Here is a 22,122-nt window from a genome sequence, read left to right on the forward strand (position 1 = left end):
TGGCTTCGGGACAAGTCTCTGAATTGAGTGGCCCAGTCAGAGCATCTCTGGAGAAACCTGAAAATAGCTGTGAAGCAACGCTCCCCATTCAACCTGACAAAGCTTGAGAGGAATGGGAGAAACTCCCCAAATACAGGTGTGCCAAGCTTGTAGCGTCATACACAAGAAGACTCAAGGCTGTAATTTCTGCCAAAGGTACTTCTACAAAGTACTGAGTAAAGGGTCTGAATACTTATGTAAATATGATATCTGTTGTTTTTTGTTGTTGCAAAAATGGCTAAAACCTTGTTTTTGCTTTGTCATTATGGGGTATTGTGTGTAGATTGATGAGGAAATCTTTTTATTTAATACATTTTACAATAACCCTATAAAGTAACAAAAATGTGGAAAAAGTAAAGGGTTCTGTACATTATCACCAAAGATATTTTATAACTAACCCAAGATAGACCACAGCCTGTCGTTTCCAATGTAAGCAAATTAATCATAGTGGGCAGAACAAACGAGGTGGGCATAGCCAAGCAAAAGCTAGCGAGAGTCTATTGGTGCGTTCTAGCATGTATTTGCATATTTCTGTTAGGGAATGTCTACTCTGAAATTTGCCCTTGCACTCCTAAATAATGCAATTTTTTAAAACTTTGGCAAAGGGTAAAGTCTACAAAACTTAGTCCACTCTGTTCGTAACAGTTTTGGAAACAGAAAACTGTATTGAGATCAAATGTGACACCGAAGAGAAAATTTGCAGAATGTCTTCTCCCACTGCTGGCCACTGGGCTTCCTCTCACCACCATATTTGGTAATGAGTGAAAACGCCAACCGGATGCTTCACATTTATACATCTGGTGAAATATCTTTCTCATTGTTCTGTGTTATCACAATCTCTAGCAATACAATGCATGCCCACCTCAATCTCTAGCAATACATACACATATTTTAATAAGTGGTGTTTATTGTTTGGTACCCATCTCTCACTCTACATGTTCCTGGTAGATGATTGTTGATCAGGACAGAAGACGGGTACGTTCATCTGAAGGTATTTTCCTCTTGATCTGAGGAGCCCTTTAGATCCAAACAAATAAAAGCAAATTTGGGAAAAATTTACATTTCTCCGAACCGGTTACTTTTTTCAAATGACTTTCAATTTTTTTTTATGTTAATAAACAAAATATATGATGGAATCATTACCTTCTTTCTCGTGCTCCTTGACAGAGAAAATATATACCAAGAAAGAAAGCCTGAGGAGAGGAGGACACATTAGTTGTATTCAGACATCCCAGTTTTTTACTTGGCCCAGGGCTAAGACCCATGTGGGGGAGAAAAAAAAAATACGTGACCTCAATTACTCTCACTAACTAGCATAAATAATGTGTTGATGTCAAAGCAAGCAACTTAGCACAGAAATTTGAGTTACCCATCCGTAGCGTCATTAGTGTCAAAGGCAGGACTGACAGTATTGAAGTGTGTATAATAGGATAGGTAAATAGCCATACTCACGGCTAAAAAGGCCAGGCCTCCTTGAACAGAAGCAGCCCACTCAAAGCTCAGCTGCTGTGTGGTGAAGCCACCAAGCGTTGGACCACAAAACATTCTGAACAAATAAAAAACACCTTTGTTTAGGATTCATAACTCCAAACTCGAACCTTCAAATCATGCCTCAGAGTGTTAATATGACAAATACTTTAAGCACATACCCAATGGACCACACTGCTCCAAACAATCCAGACACCAGTCCAAGAGTGCTCAGCCCCTCCTCAAATCCATTTTCACTGCCATTGGAAAATTATCAATATTATTCCGTGTTCTGCACCTCATGCACTATGATGACACCTGTTTTTCTAAGTGAAAGTGGACATTGTAAATATAGTATATTTGTATACGTGTGTGTGTGTGTGTGTGTGTGTATGTGCCCTGGTGTATGTAAATGCTTATCTCACTATGCACAGTTGAGTATTTCAGGGAAGGTGGGGATGGCAATCATGCTTAGAGAGAATCCTATGACACCCAGCATGAAGACCAACAGCCACAGCTGACTACAGAGACAAAAAAAAGTATAATTCTTATTGTTAGTATAATAGCAGTACAATTATAGTAATAATAGTGCATTTCACACTGATAATAACAGATTCGGACCTCTGGATCTGCAGAATGGGGACAGGACCTAAGAACCAGAAACCAGTTGCTGTAGACAAGCCTCCTAGCACCATCAACCATGGCCTCGTGGACTGGAAACACAACCCGAAGGTAAAATCACATTATTGTTTATGTGTGTAAAAGAGAAGTTGTGACTTCGATACACCACTGGCATTGGTTGGTATAGTGTTGGGTTAACTGTACTCACAGGAAACCGGTCACTAACGATACCAAGCAGAGGTGAGGCCAGACAGTAAGGCAACGACAGGCCAAGCAAGAGAAGACCCACATAACCTGGAGAGAGGTCAAACTACATGTAGAAACAAAGGAGAAACATATTAAGGTATCGAGGTCCATCCTACTAGACAAAACAATCACATTTGGAAATGCATTTTTCAAATATGAGGCTTTCAATTATACCAGGGTTTGGAAAATGCCAGTTCAGTCAATTCATTAAGTAAACTGAATTGAAATTGAATTTTACCCAACCATGGTATATGCCTGGCTTTACCTTATCAATGGCATATATGGACAAGGTTGCATCCAGAAAGCCAAGTCCAGAGCTCAGGGTGAATATGGCAAAGCAAATAAGGACTATCTTCAGACGTGTGAACAGCCTGAAGAAGGAGTCCTTGGTAGGATCAGCAGCTGAACAGTGGAACAAACAGATTAATATAATTTGGCACAAAATATCGTCACATGAATCATTTAACCCCCCCCCAAAAAAATACAAAATAGTGTCATAACGACAAATAAAAACAGAACGTGGTCTCAAAATGACGGTCTCTTTTCGAATCAGAAAACGTAAACATGGGCCTCCTGGGTGGCGCAGTGGTCTAAGGCAGAGATTCTGGGTTCGAGCCCAGGCTCTGCCGCAGCCGGCCGCGACCGGGAGGCTCATGGGGCGACGCACAATTGGCCCAGCATCGTCCGGGTTAGGGAGGGTTTGGCCGGCAGGGTTATCCTTGTCTCATCGCGCACTAGCGACTCCTGTGGCGGGCCGGGCGCAGTGCATGCTGACCAGGTCGCTAGGTGTATGGTGTTTCCTCCGACACATTGGTGTGTCGGAGGATGTGTGTAGTATCAAGAAGCAGTGCGGCTTGGTTGGGTTGTGTTTTGGAGGACGCATGGCTCTCTCCCGAGTCTGTACGGGAGTTGCAGCAATGAGACAAGACAGTAACTACTACCAATTGGATACAACGAAATTGGGGAGAAAAAGGAATAAAATAATAATAAAAAAATAAAAACTTAAACATTCAGTTAACAATTGACACACTTTATTCTTCAATGGGGGAATGTAACTAGGACTCCCGAGTGGCGCAGTGGTCTCAGTGCAAGAGGCATCACTGCAGTCCCTGGTTCGAATCCAGGCTGCTTCACATCTGGCCGCGATTGGGAGTCCCATACTGTGGCGCACAATTGGCCCAGCGCTGTCTGGGGTAGGCTGTCATTGTAAATAAACATTTGTTCTTAACTGACTTGCCTAGTTAAATAAAAAAAATGAGTTTATAGACAGACGACTATTAGTTAAAAGTTCATGAATAAACAGTTACCAAAGCTTGGTAAGATGTAGATGTTGAAGGGGACCATAAGAAATAGAAAGCATCCCAGAGCCATGAAAGGGACTTCGTATCCAAATGACTGATACAGCCATCCACCTATTGGTGGTCCCAGTATCAGACCCAGCCCTGTAAAGATCTCCAAACTACCCTGTGAAGACAAATTCAACATAGTAAACGGCCACATGCAGTTTTACCTCGTACCCACAGGCTTTTGTTTACAATTCCAAACAGAATCCAATTGTATCATCATATCATTACGACCAAATAGAGGAACTAGTCACGATGCCTGTTGCTAAGGAGGCTTTCAGACAGCCACAACACGAATAGGGAAAAACTTTTGGGATACAAAACATTTTAACAACCTAAACCATAATGCTTTTTTGTTTGAGCATGGTGTCTATTGCTTACACATAACATACCAGGCAAGACCCTTACACAAGGGTTGGTTGACTAAACTCACCAGAACAGTTGCTATGTTGTTGGGGAAAACTTTTGCTGAAATTGCAAAAGAAGAAGTCATTGCAGCACTGAAGCCCAGAGCATCAACAGACCTTATGATAAAGCACAACGTAATAAAAGTAGCTCCCTCAGGAACTCTGTCGAGTAAGCTGCAAAACAAGAAGAGGAAAAGTTTTAGATTAAAATATGTATTTGTCCAAGTTCAGTAAAATGTTGAGGAGGGCACTTAGCAATGTGCTTTGGCTAGTGTCTGTTGATGGATAACTCACTCACCCAAAGAGAATGGTGCACCCCGATGATACGAATAAGCCTGAAATTAGCATGACCTTTGCCCCGATCTGGACAATCTGAAAGGACAGAGAGACGAGGCATGTGTTATGTGTGTGACAAGTCATGTTGCAAGCAGAGTAGTCTGATGACTAGACGTAGGATGTGTGCCTCCCAAATGGCACCATGTTCCCCATGAGTCTGGTCAAAAGTAGTGCACGACATAGGGTGAATAGGGTGTCATTTGGTACATAGCCTAGTAATTCCAAATACTTACATATTTACCCAGTACTAAAGAGCCCATCAGATTGCACAGAGCATAGCAGCCAAATATAAGTCCGATGACAGTCTGACTGGCTCCTTTTTTCATGGCCTGTGTAGAGACAATACATACATAATGGTCCTGTACTATCGATACATTACAATAATCAAACATACAAATACTGCAAAAACCTTGCTGAAAAAGCTTCAGTTAAGATTGTGTACAAGAAGTGGTTTTCCTTTTGGAAGACAAGGGCATGTGCTTAACAAAATTGGGCAACAGTCATAACAGCTGACTTTATGAAACAGTCGTGACTCAAAGTGTTGTTTAGGTCAGTTTATCACTAGCCACAGTTTAATAATCTGGGGTGAGTTTCCCAAAAGCATAAAGATCAGCTCTAGCAATTTGATCACCATCGGTCAACTGGTAGGCAATAGACAAACAATGATATTCATGCCAAAGATGATCTGATGTTGTTGGAAAAGTCACCCATGAAAGTTTGTGCCATTACTTGAGTTTTTACTATACCTACCATAGGCTATCATTTCAGTCGTCATGACTTTATTACATTGGTTATGTCATTATTTTGAGACCATTATATAGCATAGGCCTTATAACAGAGATTTCAGTCAGTCACAAGAGACTATTCTCTGGTCACTGAAATGCATATGTCCACTGGACAGGCTATCACCTGACCTGTGTTGATGTGTGAGTGTCCATTGTATGGCACATTATTGCCCTCTGGGGCTTTTCTCAAGTCCAACACATGATACACATACAATCATTTAAACAATAATATAGTGATATCTTCCATCCAACCAAGAAAATTAAGAGTGAACTTTTACATTTGTCATTTCTGTTTTGTAGGCTAGTTTCCCCATTGGCAACGTGCCAACTTATTCTATAATCTGAATAAAGAAATGATGATTCTGCATAATAATTCTGCATTACTGCTCAGGCAGCATAGCCTATTTCACAAGCAATGAAGAAATAAAATGGTTGGTATTGAACATTACCTCGTTGGGGAAGAATGGCCCAAGTATAGAGTAGCAGATCATTGAGCTGAAGTTGACAGATGCCATTGATATCAAAGTGAGGATCTGATATCTTGTCATCCTTTGATTAGGACCACTTGTTGATTCTTCTGATGTGCTGCCATCTATAGAAAGAATGAATTGATCAAATAATGAATCAATGAATCAATCAGTCAATCACGCAGTAAACTGTTATGCTCCTTTAATTAGAACATAACACAAAGCCATATTAGACTACATAATTGCAGTCAGAGTCCGACTGAAAACAAAACATATTAACAATGTAACAACTGTTCAATGAAAAATGCAGCTCATTTCCAATATATGTAGTGGTAGGAATTACATTCCCTTAATTACAAACGTTTTAATGATATTTGAACTAGACATTTAAAGAGATAAACTCTCAGAAACAATGTTTTATTATTAGAAAAACGGCAATTTATATCATTTATTCTATATAATGTCACCAACCTGTTTGTTGAACTTGATCAGAATCCATATTGTTGTCATTCATATTAAATTATACTCCCGATCCGGATTGTTATTCAAGTCACAAATGCCTAGACTAAAATTCCTGTTACACAAATAGACGACTAGATGTGACTTCATAACGTGTTAACAAAATAGGGAAACCAAATGCGTCACAACTTGGCTGGTTCAATCCATCAATTAAAGTTCGGCGCTGGCGCTCGTCAAAAACAGCGTGGCTGTTGTCTGTAGAAAAAGCACTGAACCCAAACGCGTGTGTTTAGAGAGTTGCACTGTTAAATCTAGAGTTGTGACTGTGAACTGACTTGTTGAGTGGGTAGGGTGTCTTCCTGATGTTCGATAAGTACCGTCCTTTAAGGGAGTGCACACACACACTGGCTGAAGCTCTCACAGTCTCACGTCTTGGTTGAGACGGTTAAGGTTTGGGATAGGTAGCCTAGTGGGCCAGTAACTGAAAGGTTGCTAGATTGAATCCCTGAGCTGACAAGGTAAACATTTGTCGGTCTGCCCTTGAACAAGGCAGTTAACCCACTGTTACTAGACCATCATTGTAAATGAGAATTTGTTCTTAACTGACTTGGCTAGTTAAATATATACATATTTTTTGAAATGTCAAAAACACATTTCTATCACTGTTGCCCCCAGTGGCCAGTTTTCACGTCATCTCCCCGACGTACTCAGACCTGGCTGGATGTTGAACACTGACTTGTATCACGGGTGACCTGGCTACTCACACACGCGAACACACACACACACACACAATGAATAGACATAGACATACGTGTTCTACATTTTATTACGTTTTTGGACATCGGGTGGTAGGCCTATCTTTTAATGCATGATATATCTTCTGATATATAACGTATGATATATCTTCTGATATATAAACTGGACAAAATAATTGTATAAGATTTAAAAGAAAATAAAAATCCATCTGGGCAACAAAATAATATTATTTTAGGTGGTGATGCTGATTCATAATGACCACACACACTGTCTGTATTGATAATAATAAGCATTGAAGTATTGCTGTATAACACAGTAGAATAACAATGCTAAGCATTGAATAGTCGGACGGGGGCCACAGTGTCTCCCGACCCCTCCTGTCTCAGCCTCCAGTATTTATGCTGCAGTAGTTTATATGTCGGGGGTCTAGGGTCAGTCTGTTATATCTGGAGTATTTATCCTGTGTCCTGTGTGAATTTAAGTATGCTCTCTCTTATTCTTTCTTTCTCTCCCTCGGAGGATCTGAGCCCTAGGACCATGCCTCGGGACTACCTGGCCTGATGACTCCTTGCTGTCCCCAGTCCATCTGGCTGTGCTGCTGCTCCAGTTTCAACTGTTCTGCCTGCGGCTATGGAACCCTGACCTGTTCACTGGACGTGCTACCTGTCTCAGACCTGCTGTTTTCAACTCTCTAGAGACAGCAGGAGCGGTAGAGATACTCTGAATGATCGGCTATGAAAAGCCAACTGACATTTACTCCTGAGGTGCTGACCTGTTGCACCCTCGACAACCACTGTGATCATTATTATTTGACCCTGGTCATCTATGAACATTTGAACATTTTGGCCATGTTCTGTTATAATCTCCACCCGGCACAGCCCGAAGAGGACTGGCCACCCCTCATAGCCTGGTTCCTCTCTAGGTTTCTTCCTAGTTTCTGGCCTTTCTAAGGAGTTTTTCCTAGCCACCGTGCTTCTACACCTGCATTGCTTGCTGTTTGGGGTTTTAGGCTGGGTTTCTGTACAGCACTTTGAGATATCAGCTGATGTAAGAAGGGCTTTAGAAATAAATGTGATTTGATTTGAATAGTTGAATCATCACATAACTTGTCTACAATACTTTTTCAAATAATCCTGCAGGTAACTGCCAAAAGAAGGGAAACACCAAAATAAAGTATTTTAATAGGGTGTTGGGTCATTACGATCCAGAACAGCTTCAATGCACCTTGGCATAGATTCTACAAGTGTCTGGAACTCTATTGGAGGGATGCGACACCATTCTTCTGTGAGAAATTCCATAATTTGGTTGATTGTGGTGGAAAACGCTGTTTCAAGCCCGGCAGAAATGATGTATATACTAACAAGATACATGTATCCCTGCCATAACAATGGGAGTCGTTGTCCATAAAGCGGCATGGCGGGCTGTCTAGCTCCCGCCTATCCTTTCTTTGGATTCGTGGATTCATCTCACTATTGTAATCGTTTTTAACCTCCTGTATTCATTGGCAAGAGATGTTATGCTATTAGCCTCATGCCATGAATATCCATAGCCAACTCGAGCCAACTCAGATATAAAGTGTTTTTTCTCAATGTTGGCGAGATGTCACGTGTCCTACTTATATCAGTACACTCGTAACAACTTAACCATTACGAAACTTCTATAAACCTCAAGTAGCAAATAAGCCATACATTTTTTGTTGACCAAATTCGACACTCTCATTGGCCTCCATACAAAAACTCCTTGCTTGGTGGGCGAAACGCGACAAATGCTGGAGGGAGGCGCCGTTCCAGAATCTCCCCTAAGTGTTCAATTGGGTTGAGATCTGGTAACTGACACAGCCATGGCATACGGTTTACATGGTTTTCATGCTTATCAAACCATTCAATGACCACTCGTGCCCTGTGGATCGGGGAATTGTCATAACACAGCCTTGGAAGCCAAAATAATGTCCTGCCTAACATTTGTATGCCAGACCCTACGCATGATGGGGTGTTAATTACTTAATTAACTCAGGAACCACACCTATGTGGAAGCACCTGTTTTCAATATACTTCGTATCCCTCATTTACTCTAGTGTTTCCATTATTTTGGAAGTTACAATACTTTCAGATAAAGCGGCATAAGACAAATGTTAATTACTGAATAACATATTCACAAATGAATTAGTCAATCAAATCCAATTAAAATCTGAAAATGTAAAAAATGATAACTTCAATGTCTTCAGTACGAAGTGACACACTATTAGCAATAATGCAGACAATATCTATCAAAAGCAGCAGCAAAATCTCCAAGGAGGCAAAGCACTTCACATTCAAATGCAATGTTCAAGTAGCATCATAACCACACCCAGTGACTAAAACACAGAGCCAACCAAGCCTATACACCATAACATTAAATTAAGGATAGCTTTTCATTTTCTTGCAGGATTTAACATAAGTTGACGGATCTGACAGCAGGTGGGATTTCTACTGTATGCATTTTTCCCCAGATACATGAACCATGCATTTGATGATTTTGGTGAATGATTTACACATGCATGACATTTTTTTTTCTTCATAGGTTCAACCAAATGAAATGATGGGCAGAAAGGTTTGATAATATACATGTTACAATTTAGTTATGAATGTGTTACAATTTATGTCATATGAGGGTATGTAGTCCTACAATAACATTTACATAATGGAAATGTGGATATTCCTAGGTCCTACAAAAACATTTACAGAAAATGTGGATAATCCTATGATCACTTCATAGAAGTGATCTTCGAAATAACATCTAAATAAACTCTATTACTTTCAAACTCATCTTGTTGTCTTTCCACAATCAACATGGTCTCCTCTCTCACAATACATTATTTCAACATTGTCCAACATTGCACTTTACTTGTCCTATGACCACTATAACCTGCAATTTTAGTCAAGTCTTTTAAAATTGCACATCTCCACAGGGCAGTTTTTAAATCCAATGCATATGTACGGTAAGTAAGAGGAACTTACCTACTAAAAAGCTTTGTTGTGAGGCTTATTAAAGTGTATTTCATAGCCCTATTAACCGTCTTTTCCACCACAGAACTACATTGACAGTCCCGTGTTACAGGACCCAGGATTATTCTGTCACTTTGCATCAGAGTACGTTGTAACAGAGCCATATACTGTATATGACACATATGTCAGAGTTTTTAAACTTTGTTTCCATTGAACATGCCATACCAATAAAGGCATTATAATTAATTATATTCATTTACCCCAAAATCTACTATTGTGTACCTTAGCAGCGCTTACCTTCCTCCTTTTTTTCGACACATATGTGACGTTGGGTTAGAGCCAGTGATGTAGTGGTAAAAAAACATAGGTGGGTAAACACTGATCGCCATTTGCGGTGAGTAATGTAACGCTCCCTATACTTTCAATGCATTTTTCTGCAAAAGGTAGGTAAACACTTGCACAAAATATCCTCCACTACACCACTGGTTAGAGCAGTCTCTTACTTCAGCCTTTGAGTAACATTGGCTAAGGCAACAGCAAAGGCCTGCACTGCTGAGAAAGGATACTGGAAATCCAGGATATATGCGTTCCCATCGATTCTGCCAAACTGCATCACCTGTAGAAAAACAGGGGAAAAGAGACAGGAAATCAGGAATAAAGCTGTAAGGAAGGCCTGTTTGCATCACATCTGTGGGGCATAGGTACAGGTGGGCCTGGGTGGGCCTGTTGGCAAAATGTGTAGAATAGCATGAGATTAGCTGTGAAAAGGTAAAGTTTTCTCTTTGCCCCATGACAGAATGTGTAAAATTGCAGGAAGTTAGCTGCTTTCCCCAACCCCCTCAAAATTCCAAAATAAATAAAAATAATTGGCCCAACCAAACTTGCGCAGGCCCACCCACCAATGAACTTCTGGTTGTGCCACTGCTGCCTGGAGTTCAATTTGAGTGCTGACTCATCTCAGTCATAAACAGGTCAATGTGACAGTTCGTGGCAGTGGTGGGATCTGAACCCAGGCCTCCAGAGAGACTGGAGGCTAAACTTATATTTAAAGCAACCGCAAACAGATTTAACATTCTAAATTATATATAGGTGGTTCTTTTTTTACAATGTATCTAGGTTTCTGTAAATAATGGAAGCAACATTTTACCTGTCTCCCGTCCAGCTCAATCTGAAAGTTCTTAGCAGACTCCTGAGTGACCCGTCCTCCGAAGTCCAACTGGTAGACCTGTGTGGCCTCATTCCAGAGTGGCTGCTTATTGGCCATGACATAGATGAATCCCTGGCTGCCCAGCCCGCGGTCCTCTCTCTCATTGGCCTTCCTGCACTTAATCTCCTCCAGTTCACTGGCCATCCTCATGCTTCTCTTACTCTTCCAACCCTTCTTGGAGCTCTGGCTCTGGTTCATCAGTTCGTCTCCGCTGATGAAGAGCTCGGGCTCGCTCTCCGAACTGTCCTGGAACTCGTTGGTGGTACTGGTCCTGTTGAGCTTCTTGGTTTTGTTCAGCTGCTCCCTCTGGCCTTTGAGTTTCTTCTTCTCCCTGCCGCCAAGCCTGGGGCTGGAGATGAGGGAGTTGAAGTCAGAGAGGGCGCGCCCTTCCTTTTTGGATTTGCCCTCTGAGACGGTGGTCATGTTTGCCGCCTCGGCTCGGCTGTCTAGACGTTTACGACTTTTCTTGCTGAACATGTCAGACCCCTGTCGGTCTGGAATGGGGCTTTCGTTTAGAGAAGACGGCTCCTGGAAGCTACTGGCAGATTCCGCCAGCTCCTCTGTAGGAGGGCTTTTGGGTTTCGGCAGCTCGGTTGGTGGAGGAGGAGGAAGTGTAAGAGGTGGTGGGGGGGGAGCAATAGGAGGAGGTGGGGAGAGGACTGGCTTCTCTAACACCTGATGAGGCTTGCTGGGGAGGGTGGCAGAGCCTGACAGGTCCTGCATGGGTAGGCTATATGGGTTCCAGGGGTGCAGGCTAACAGGGTGCAGCTGAAGCCCAGCGCAGGAGGTGGCCCCTGGGTACATAGGGGGCAGAGGGCAGCAAGCTAGGTTGGCATGGTTGGGAGGGTATCCAGGTGGCAAGACCAGGTTGGGGTCCTGCTGGGCAAACTGAGGGACTGGAGCAACTACTTCGTTGGGAGGGCAGGGTGGTGGAAGGCTCTGCATGGACTGGAGTGGGGATCCATCCTGACCTACCCCTGGAGGGAAAGGTGACATGGAGATCTGGTAACCTGATGGGAAAGTAACAGTACTTGGGCTGCTGGGAGGTTTTGTTGAGAGTACAAAAGGCAGCCGTGTCATGTCCAGATGCTGAGCATTGCTGAAGATGATCGGGGGTGGTGGTTTGTGCGTTGGTGGTGGAGGAGGAGCTAAGATAGTCTGTTCTGGGGGTATCCAGAACTCCTCTGCAGTGTTTGGGTCCCACTGGTATGGTGGAGGACGTTTCAGAGTCAAACTAACTTCCCCAAGAGTCAAGTGACGACACTGCTGACTTAATGTCTCGTCTTCGGTAAAGCCAGAGTTCACATACACAGTCCTATCCCTGCTGTTATCAACAGGATTCAGCAGATTGTAAGATGACTGAGAAGCTTGAGGCGAAGCGCTTTTGGAGTGAACAATGATGGTGCTGTGATGAGCACCTTTTCCTGGTGGGAAATCCTGTCGCACTACAGTGCCTCCTGCGATGCCACTGCTGCTACTACCACCACCACTAACACTGACACTGGTGCTGCTGCTGTTGCTGCTGCACTGAGTGCAGGTATACAGAGCCGTGGGCACCCTCTGCTGGTAAGAGAGCGCTAGGGCAGCACTGTTGATCTTAGACTTGGTTGGTAGAGTCCTTGAAGCGTCAACCATCTGGGACACCTTCAGGCGAGATTCCACGTCTCGCCGGTCAGGTCGCAAGGTGGCGTGAATCATGTGACTACTGTCCATGCGTTGGGGAGGAGGAAGTGTCGTCGTGTTAATGTTAACCTGATTGGCTGGATCTGGGTAGGGGGGTGGGTCTCTGCTAGGTATGGAGTATCGTGGCACAGAGAGGCGGCTTAGAGTCGCTGAGCTGTAAGGAAGCTGGACTTTCTTACCGTCAGATGATGAGGTGACTTTAAGTGTGGCCGAACCTCCCATGCCTTGAACAGCGTAGGTGTTCTGGTTGCTTATGAGTCTTCTGCGAGGGCGACACACCTCCTCTACATTCCCACTGCTGTCAAACGTTGTGATCCTCTCGTATCCCATCTGGTACTGGAGACCAACTGGGTGGAGTGAGAACTCGTCTTTCTTCAGACACGGGTCTGCTGTGACCAGTATGTTGGGGTTGTCACAGTTGGTGATGAGGGTCTGAGGAGCGCTGGAGGTTGTGGCGGTAGCTGCAGACACTACGGTGCCTGGGTAGGGTGGTGGAGGGTTCACCTTCCTCATCTGGATCTCAAGGGAAGTCTCTGCATCGAGGAAGGAAGGAGGTCTAGACCGTAGTGTGTCTGTGTCTATGAATGAAGGAGGTCTGGATCGGGAGGAGTCTGCATCGAGGAACGACGAGGGTCTAGACCGCAATGTACCTGTATCTGCATCAATGAAAGAAGGAGGTCTAGTCCGTATTGTGTCTATGTCGATGAATGACGGTGGTCTAGATCTTGATGTGTCTGCTTCGATGAAGGAAGGAGGTCTAAACCGTAAGCTGTCTACATCAATGAATGATGGAGGCCTGGATCGCGGTAGACTTGGCCTGCCCAGAGTATGGCTCTGAGTATGCCCCTGCTCTCCTCTTTCTGGTCCCAACTCTGCACTGGGGTGGGGTACCTGTTGCAGTACCTGGAACTGCTGCAGAGAGATGGTGGGATAGCCAGTAGGCGGAGGGGGCAAGGTGATCTGCAGCTTCAGTTGCTGCTGCATTTGTTGGTGCTGCCTCTGCATCTGTTGGTGTTGCTGTTGTATCTGCTGATGTTGCTGCTGCAGCTGCTGTTGTTGCTGCCTCATCTCTATAATCTGCTGTCGGATCTGCTGTTGTTGCTGCTGCATTTGTTGCTGCTGCTGATGCATTTGCTCATGCTGCAGTTGCATCTGCTGGTGCTGCTGAGCGATTTGCTGTTGTTGCAAGTGTTGGTGCTGCTGTTGGATCTGCTGTTGTTGCTGTTGCAGTGCCGCCTGTTGTTGTTGGTGCTGTTGTTGCAGTGCTTGGTGCTGCTGAGTCTGTTGTTGCTGCTGCTGTTGGATCTGCTGTATATGATGCTGTTGTAGTTGTTGATGTTGTTGTTGAATCTGCTGTTGCTGTAGTTGTTGATGCTGTTGCATTCTCTGTTGTTGTTGCTGCTGCTGCTGTTGGGTTAGTATCTGCTGTGGTTGTTTGGACTGTTGTTGGTGTGTCTGTTGAGACTGAGGACGTTGTTGTTGAGGTTGTTGAGGGAGGTGGTGTGGGGGTGGAGGTGGAGGTGGAGGTATTGTTCCAGCTAGGAGGGGACCCATCTCTAGCCCGTTAAAGATCACCTGTCCTGGGTTGGAGTACCTTCCTAGAGTCCCACTGTACTGTGCTGCTACTGCATTCTGACTGTGATCAGGCCCTGCAATAGAGGCTGAGGCTGCTGCAGCGGCCGCCACCGCCGCTGCTGCTGAAGCCGTAGCCGTGGGATTGGTCAAGACATCCAGCTGGATGTTCTGATTGGCCAGCAGGGACTGGACCAGTCCAATGCTCTGAGTGGGGGACATGGCTTGGGCAGGGCTGTGGATGGGTGCGATGGGAATGTTGACCGTACAGGGAGGGTTGTCACTTGTCACTCCAGATGGTCCCATCACTGAAAGACAAGGCAAAGAATATTCCAATAACTTTAGGTATTGTTATGTACTACATTCACTACTAAACAGAAGTCAACATCCAACCGAAATTCATGTAAACTTGCACTTGATACTTAATTCCAGTATCAATTAATTGTTAGTTTGTTTAATTGTTCATTCATTCATGACTTACCTGGCAAGTCATCCTCATCCTCACTGAAAACGTTTGGGTTAAAGACAGGCAGGCTCATGAAGTCAAGTGATATTTTCCGCACCTCCGGAAGGTAGATTGTCATCTGCCTTGGTTGTAGATGGAGCAAACTGGTCTTATAGATAACTAAAACAGAGGAAAACATTTCTACAATCAAATTGGAATGAAATGGAGTGGTCAATATAAAGGAATAATATAAAATAAGGTAAATACTGAAAATATGGCCGTGTTTGATTTCAGTACATTTTTTTCTCTCCAAATGTTTGTGATCTTACCTGCACCAAGATTAGCAGGTAGGAAAGAAGCAAGTCCAACGATTTTGAACTTTGTCCCCCAAATATTGGACGTGACTTGAGCAAGATAATTATGCTGTGAAATCAAGCAAATAGATTCATTTTTTTATTATGTAAAAAATTATCCAGAACCCAGAACCAAATATTGCATGCGCTAGCCAGCTAACTATACCCGGTTAACTTCTGAGCACAGAAGTGGTTAAATCTAAACATGCAGAAACCACAGTTTCAGCCCCTAACCACTAAAGAACCACTATACCAACGTTCCACACGACACATATTCAGACAATACCTCAGAGATTCCATCCATTGACATCTCTCGACGCGTCAAACTGGGAGATCGAATTAGAGGCTTCTTTGTTGGTAACCGGGGTGATCGTGGGCCTTCTTGACTAGCCCGGGACATTTTGGGAGATTTTCTAGATTCCATGTTCCTTCTACGCCAGATAACAACCAAAACAAAACGGCAAATCAAGGCAAAAATAGACCAATTTAAAATGATTAACAAATAACATTTAAAACAAATAAAATGATCAGTATGACATATTGAAGAGGCTTGAACTTTTGTATAACATGGATCGGCTACTAAAGGTAATGGTTAAGATTAGGGTTGAATATGGTAAACATTAGTCTTATAACCTCATTCTTCCAGAGTCCAGACCATTGTAATGAAAGATACCTGGAAAGCTTGGGTGACCTGTTTCCTCTGGATAGTTTAGGTGACTTCTTCCCGACCCACTCATCACTCAACTCAATGTCGCTGGAGTCCGAACAGTTACAGCTGTCAGTCATGTAGGAGATCATAGCATTCACACACACCTCATCTGGAAAATAAAACAAGCAAATAAACAAACAAACAAATAACAAATAAAAAATCATATTTGACTCAACCTCTATAAACAGGTCAGAACAGTAGAACTTCAGGAAAATACAATATACATGTGAACACACAATAGTAGGGTTGCCCAACTCATCATGATATACCGGTCTAAAATTAGCTGTTTGTGTGTAACATACTAACTATTTTTGAAAGCGCATTATAATACATTTTTCTGTGCCAATCCCACCTGCTTTGCTGTCTGTTTTAGGGTCTATGATGATGAACTCTGGCCGTAGCTTGCTGATGCGTCTGCCTTTGAGGATGGGCACCAGACCCCCTAGGTGTTCCAGGTAGAGGGTGTAACAGGGTCCCCCTGCCTCTGGGTTGTCCTCCGCTCGCTTCATGGTGCAGTGCAGCCTCTCGTTGCCAGCAGTGGGGTAGCTGACAAAGTCCCGGATGTTGTTGGGATCAGGAATAGGAGGCTAGAGAAACAAGAGACAAGCATTAACAGTTGGTTCCAATCCGCTCCCTACCCCTACCCCTTCCCCTTGGCCCTTACCCCTTTAGATCGTTAGGATCTGGATAGGTACACTCAGGGTAGTGATGGAGCTTCCAGCATATCCCCTGCACCTTACCGATCTACAAACATTGAAGGATTACGACCAAGGGGTCCTGTCATTTTGAAATGAACAAGTCCAGATGGCTTTGAGCTCAGATAATAACCTACAGTAGCCAAATGAATAAAGCTCATTTTACCTTGATGGTGGGTATGAAGGCGGTTGTGACGTAGGAGCAGAGTAAGGAGGGCATGTTTAGTTTGCCCACGTCCCTCTCCTCCCGCAGGGCGCTGGCGATGCCCTGTTGGCACAGCAGCTGCAGGCTGGCCACCCGGTGCTCCACCCGCACCACGTACAGCGCCGTGCCACACGCCAGGAACAGACGAGAGTCTCTGTGGCCCCAGCAGATAGTGGTGATGGGGCGCTGCAAGGCAAAGGTTGACAAGGCAGATTCCCAGTCAGCCCTGTTCTGTTGTATTCACATTCTATGGAACCTTGATTTCTGGCTTTCTCCATAGCCCACTGAACAAGACTTGGAAGTGTGGCAACAGTACATTTCATGTCAAGTATACTTTCTGTTAATATTGTAGTTATTCATTGAAGATTTCAGATGACTTATAGAATTTGACTTATACGTGTTAGAGGACCTACCCAGAAGGCAAAACTGGTTGAAATTATGCCATCACAAACAGATTACAACCAGTTTGTAAATATCATACTATAACATTTCAGAAAAGTGAATCAGAGAGGAGAGCTCACCTGGGCAGGTGTTTCTAACGTGTAGATATGTTCTCCTTGGATGTTGTAGAATTTGACCAGGGCGTTCCTCATGATAGAGTCCGAGGGGACTCCAGGGAGCCCATGTCTCTCCATTCCAGCTACCGCCAGGAGGTCCCCCTGAGAACACCACTGGACCTCCACATCTGAACAGGAGAAGCTCAGTCACAACACATTTGGTCCGCCCACACATAGACATTGAAAAGGTCATTACCTTTGAGTCCTGAGCGGATGACGGTAGGAGCGAGGTCATCGTAGTTGTTCATCAAACTGATGTCTCCTGATATGAAGCTGACTGTCAGAAGGGGCTTCAGGATACGCACTTGGGAGAGAGAAATAAACACATTAGCCTCCTGGCCAATGTGCCCGATCATAGTGTTCACAGTAGAGGTAAAAAATGTTATCACATCTTCTTTTTTTTTTACGTTCGAGAGAGGTACAAGACAGGAATGTTCTCTCTCTCGCTTGATCGTTTACAATGTGTTACCTTGAGGTGGGTTATTGTCATAAGACTCAGCGTCACTCTCTGTGCCCATAGAATCAGTGCCTAAATGATCTAAATAACCACACTATCTTACATTATCATTATTACAGTATCTTACCTTGAGGTGGGTTATTGTCATCAGAGTCGGTGTCGCTTTCTGTGCTGTCCTCCACTAGGAAGCAGGGGCAGTTCCATGACATGCCGACGATGCCATCTGACTCGTGTAGCAGGACATGGGCCAGCATGCGACCATGACAGTCCATCACTATCACCTGACCGTCGGCTGTACCAAACAATACCTGAAGTAAAGGCAGTGGGCAGGAATCATTATTTTCTGAGAGAAAACATAAATGGGGCTGGTTTCCTGGACAAAGATTAAACCTAAATCCTAGACAAAGATTAAGTAAGCCTTGTCCGAGCCAGAACAGCCCAAAGGGGCAGGAGCCTATCAAACTTTTCTGCAGCACGAGGCAGCTTGATGTACAAGTACATCTCCTGGACAGGCAATAGACAAACAAGTATGCAAGAATCTCAAATGAACATGCTTTTTAGTCAAGGCTAAATCTGTGTCCCCGAAACCAACAGATTATTTCATATATTGTTGCCTGTAACAAAAAGGTCAATACTATAATACAGTGGGGGAAAAAAGTATTTGATCCCCTGCTGATTTTGTACGTTTGCCCACTTACAGAGAAATGATCAGTCTATAATTTTAATAGTAGGTTTATTTGAACAGTGAGAGACAGAATAACAACAAAAAAATCCAGAAAAATGCATGTCAAAAATGTTATAAAATGATTTGCATTTTAATGAGGGAAATAAGTATTTGACCCCTCTGCAAAACATGACTTAGCACTTGGTGGCAAAACCCTTGTTAGCAATCACAGAGGGCAGACGTTTCTTGTAGTTGGCCACCAGGTTTGCACACATCTCAGGAGGGATTTTGTCCCACTCCTCTTTGCAGATCTTCTCCAAGTCATTAAGGTTTCGAGGCTGATGTTTGGCAACTCGAACCTTCAGCTCCCTCCACAGATTTTCTATGGGATTAAGGTCTAGAGACTGGCTAGGCCACTCCAGGACCTTAATGTGCTTCTTCTTGAGCCACTCCTTTGTTGCCTTGGCCGTGTGTTTTGGGTCATTGTCATGCTGGAATACCCATCCACGACCCATTTTCAATGCCTGACTGAGGGAAGGAGGTTCTCACCCAAGATTTGACGGTACATGGCCCCGTCCATCGTCCCTTTGATGCGGTGAAGTTGTCCTGTCCCCATAGCAGAAAAACACCCCCAAAGCATAATGTTGCCACCTCCATGTTTGACGGTGGAGATGGTGTTCTTGGGGTCATAGGCAGCATTCCTCCTCCTTCAAACACGGCGAGTTGAGTTGATGTCAAAGAGCTCCATTTTGGTCTCATCTGACCACAACACTTTCACCAGTTGTCCTCTGAGTCATTCAGATGTTCATTGGCAAACTTCAGACGGGCATGTATATGTATTCTTGAGCAGGGGGACCTTGCGGGCGCTGCAGGATTTCAGTCCTTCACAGCGTAGTGTGTTACCAATTGTTTTCTTGGTGACTATGGTCCCAGCTGCCTTGAGATCATTGATAAGATCCTCCCGTGTAGTTCTGGGCTGATTCCTCACCCTTCTCATGATCATTGCAACTCCACGAGGTGAGATCTTGCATGGAGCCCCAGGCTGAGGGATATTGACAGTTCTTTTGTGTTTCTTCCATTTGCGAATAATCGCACCAAATGTTGTCACCTTCTCACCAAGCTGCTTGGCAATGGTCTTGTAGCCCATTCCAGCCTTGTGTAGGTCTACAATCTTGTCCCTGACATCCTTGGAGAGCTCTTTGGTCTTGGCCATGGTGGAGAGTTTGGAATCTGATTGATTGATTGCTTCTGTGGACAGGTGTCTTTTTTACAGGTAACAAGCTGCGGTTAGGAGCACTCCCTTTAAGAGTGTGCTCCTAATCTCAGCTCGTTACCTGTATAAAAGACACCTGGGATCCAGAAATCTTTCTGATGAGAGGGGGTCAAATACTTATTTCCCTCATTATTACATTTACATTTTAGTCATTTAGCAGACGCTCTTATCCAGAGCGACTTACAGTAGAGTGCATACATTTTTATTACATTTTTACATACTGGTCCCCCGTGGGAATCGAACCCACAACCCTGGCGTTGCAAGCGCCATGCTCTACCAACTGAGCTACAGTTGGTAGAGCGCTTTTTCTGGATATTTTTGTTGTTATTCTGTCTCTCACTGTTGAAATAAACCTACCATTAAAATTATAGACTGATCCTTTCTTTGTCAGTGGGCAAACGTACAAAATCAGCAGGGGATGAAATACTTTTTCCCCCCACTGTATGTATCTTATTTGTTTGTAAAAGGGCAATAAATGCAAAATGTTTTGTTTAGGTTCAGCCAGAAACCAGGTTAGTTCAGGTGTACCTACCTGTTGGTCGTCAGGTGTCCAGATGCCACAGGTGATCTGGCTCTCCAGGTTGATCTCTGAGGACCAGTGTCTCTGTCCGCTGACTGACCCCACCAAGACAAACCCATCCCTGTAGGCGATCAAGGCCTGAGTGCCATCATGGGACCACGTGAAATCACTCACCTGATGGAGAGATTGGAAATGCACCCATTATATTACCTTTTCAGCATTACATAATACATTATCTTTCCCAATAAAAATATATCAAAAATATCGTACCCGGGCATCTTATACCTACCTGGGCACCACGGTCATTCACTAACTCTACAGACCACCGTCCCTCATACTGAATCCAGACGAAGATGCCTCCCTCCATGTCACACGTGGCCAACTTCTGAAAGGGCTCATTCCAACGAACCAACACAACCTGCAAAGGGAAGTATGCAACTGCTATTATACTCCACGAACACAGGGGGCTCCCTAGGAATGTGAAAGTGGAATACAATTCATACTCAACATGAGATGCACATGCTGAATGAGAGAAAGTACAAAACAGTCCACTTCCTCCACCTACTCTACATAGCCTATTTTATACTAACACAAAATGCTCTTTTGTGATGATTGTCAGATTAAATCTGGGTGTTTATATGAGGGTGTTTTTTAATTAATTCTGCAGATAAACACAGTTTCGGAAAATAACAAGACCCACCTCACTGTTGTGTCCTCGCAGGTTGAAGTTGATTCTCTGAGGAGTGTTCCTGTCTCTCCTGCAGTGGCTGGATGTGAACGTCACGCCCACCACCCCTCTACCGTTCCCAGTGGCCAACCAGCCTTCCTCATAGTAGCGCCGCTGGCACACAGGCTTGTCCTTCTCGCTCTTGGGGACCCGGCCCTTCCAGGAGAGGCAGAGGATGTTGGAGTCACTGCAGAGTATGGGACCATGTTCCACAGTAGCCAACATCCCTACTGAGTGACCAGGCTTGGAAGTAAGCAGAGGAGGAGAATATAGTGGAGGTTGGTGTCTTTCTTCAAGGGTATCATTGACTGACTTGATTATTTGTTTGTTTTTCATTTGTGTTTTTATATCACTCTTTATTCTGGATTATTAGGTAGGCTAATGTGCTTAGGTTGTTTCTCCAAGAGGTAGGCCTAGCAAACCATCCAATACAGTCAAGTCATAACTCAACATTACTAGGCAATGTATGACCAGGTAATGTAACATGGAATAGAATAGAATTATAATAGCCTACTTGTTACTCACCTCATAGTTCCTGGACATTGTTGACTACAATTCCTCCTTTGTAGGTGGTGTCCATGTTTCCATTCAGATGGTGGGTGCACTAAAGAGTGAGATATTTCCTAATTCCCAGATAGAGAGAATCTATCAATGAAAAAATTCTGAGCATCACACAGCATTCAGTTTACTACATGGAGACAACCTGGTCCTCATGTCTTGAAATGTCCATCCTGATTACATGGTGGCCTATGGCAGGTCTATTCAATAGGCCTGTGTCTTCATGAAGTGATTCCAATCAAGTGTCAGAAATACTGTAGCTACAGTATGTGATTTTGCAGTTTGATGACTATTCTGTGTCAAAAAATTAATAAAAAGCTAAAGAATAAATGTGGCTTTTTTATTCCAAGTTATCCATAGCCTATATAGATTCCATCGAAAGGGTGCAGCCTTTAAACAGGAAAAGCACTGCCTTGTCCATTCAGTGCATCAACCTTGAAACGTATCTTACTCTCAGCTATGACATGGGAATGTCTAGAATCCTGGTCTCTATGCAACACTGCATTGAACATTCTGAACCGAACACTCTTGCCTTCGTGTCTCCATAGATACGGAGAACGTCAGTCTGTTACGTCATTAACACGATA

At 43.8% G+C, this 22,122-nt stretch overlaps 2 protein-coding genes across 2 annotated transcripts; both read right to left on the bottom strand.

Annotated features, from left to right (window-relative positions):
• Positions 1-323: 323 nt before the first annotated feature.
• slc18b1 (solute carrier family 18 member B1) lies at positions 324-6,621 on the bottom strand. Its single transcript, XM_014198079.2, has 14 exons — positions 6,183-6,621; positions 5,694-5,836; positions 4,693-4,788; positions 4,422-4,495; positions 4,150-4,297; positions 3,681-3,837; positions 2,639-2,775; positions 2,336-2,437; positions 2,128-2,219; positions 1,932-2,027; positions 1,689-1,763; positions 1,492-1,585; positions 1,183-1,232; positions 324-1,056 (listed from the first exon to the last, which is right to left on the bottom strand). Exons 1-14 carry the CDS (start codon positions 6,223-6,225, stop codon positions 999-1,001), a joined length of 1,365 nt encoding a protein of 454 aa, XP_014053554.1. The 5' UTR covers positions 6,226-6,621; the 3' UTR covers positions 324-998.
• Positions 6,622-7,771: 1,150 nt separating this feature from the next.
• On the bottom strand, positions 7,772-22,001 carry tulp4b (TUB like protein 4b). The gene is made up of 15 exons (XM_014195835.2): positions 21,503-22,001; positions 20,951-21,220; positions 20,540-20,668; positions 20,263-20,424; positions 17,921-18,101; positions 17,533-17,640; positions 17,301-17,464; positions 16,741-16,965; positions 16,232-16,466; positions 15,844-15,988; positions 15,457-15,601; positions 15,147-15,240; positions 14,854-14,997; positions 11,058-14,680; positions 7,772-10,526 (listed from the first exon to the last, which is right to left on the bottom strand). Exons 1-15 carry the CDS (start codon positions 21,518-21,520, stop codon positions 10,410-10,412), a joined length of 5,760 nt encoding a protein of 1,919 aa, XP_014051310.2. The 5' UTR covers positions 21,521-22,001; the 3' UTR covers positions 7,772-10,409.
• Positions 22,002-22,122: the final 121 nt, after the last annotated feature.

Source organism: Salmo salar, chromosome ssa01 (genome assembly GCF_905237065.1).
Source record: "Salmo salar chromosome ssa01, Ssal_v3.1, whole genome shotgun sequence".
NCBI lineage: Eukaryota > Metazoa > Chordata > Actinopteri > Salmoniformes > Salmonidae > Salmo > Salmo salar.

Excerpts from the sequence above, each read along its gene's own strand:
- slc18b1 (XM_014198079.2), bottom strand. The coding sequence starts at position 6,225 with ATGAATGACAACAATATGGATTCTGATCAAGTTCAACAAACAG. Across the intron at positions 3,838-4,149 it reads ACAACATAGCAACTGTTCTG|GGTAGTTTGGAGATCTTTAC; the intron begins GTGAGTTTAGTC and ends TTGTCTTCACAG. Across the intron at positions 1,057-1,182 it reads CAAGGAGCACGAGAAAGAAG|GGCTCCTCAGATCAAGAGGA; the intron begins GTAATGATTCCA and ends TTGGATCTAAAG.
- tulp4b (XM_014195835.2), bottom strand. Across the intron at positions 14,998-15,146 it reads ACCTGCTAATCTTGGTGCAG|TTATCTATAAGACCAGTTTG; the intron begins GTAAGATCACAA and ends CCTCTGTTTTAG. Across the intron at positions 14,681-14,853 it reads GGATGAGGATGACTTGCCAG|TGATGGGACCATCTGGAGTG; the intron begins GTAAGTCATGAA and ends CTTGTCTTTCAG.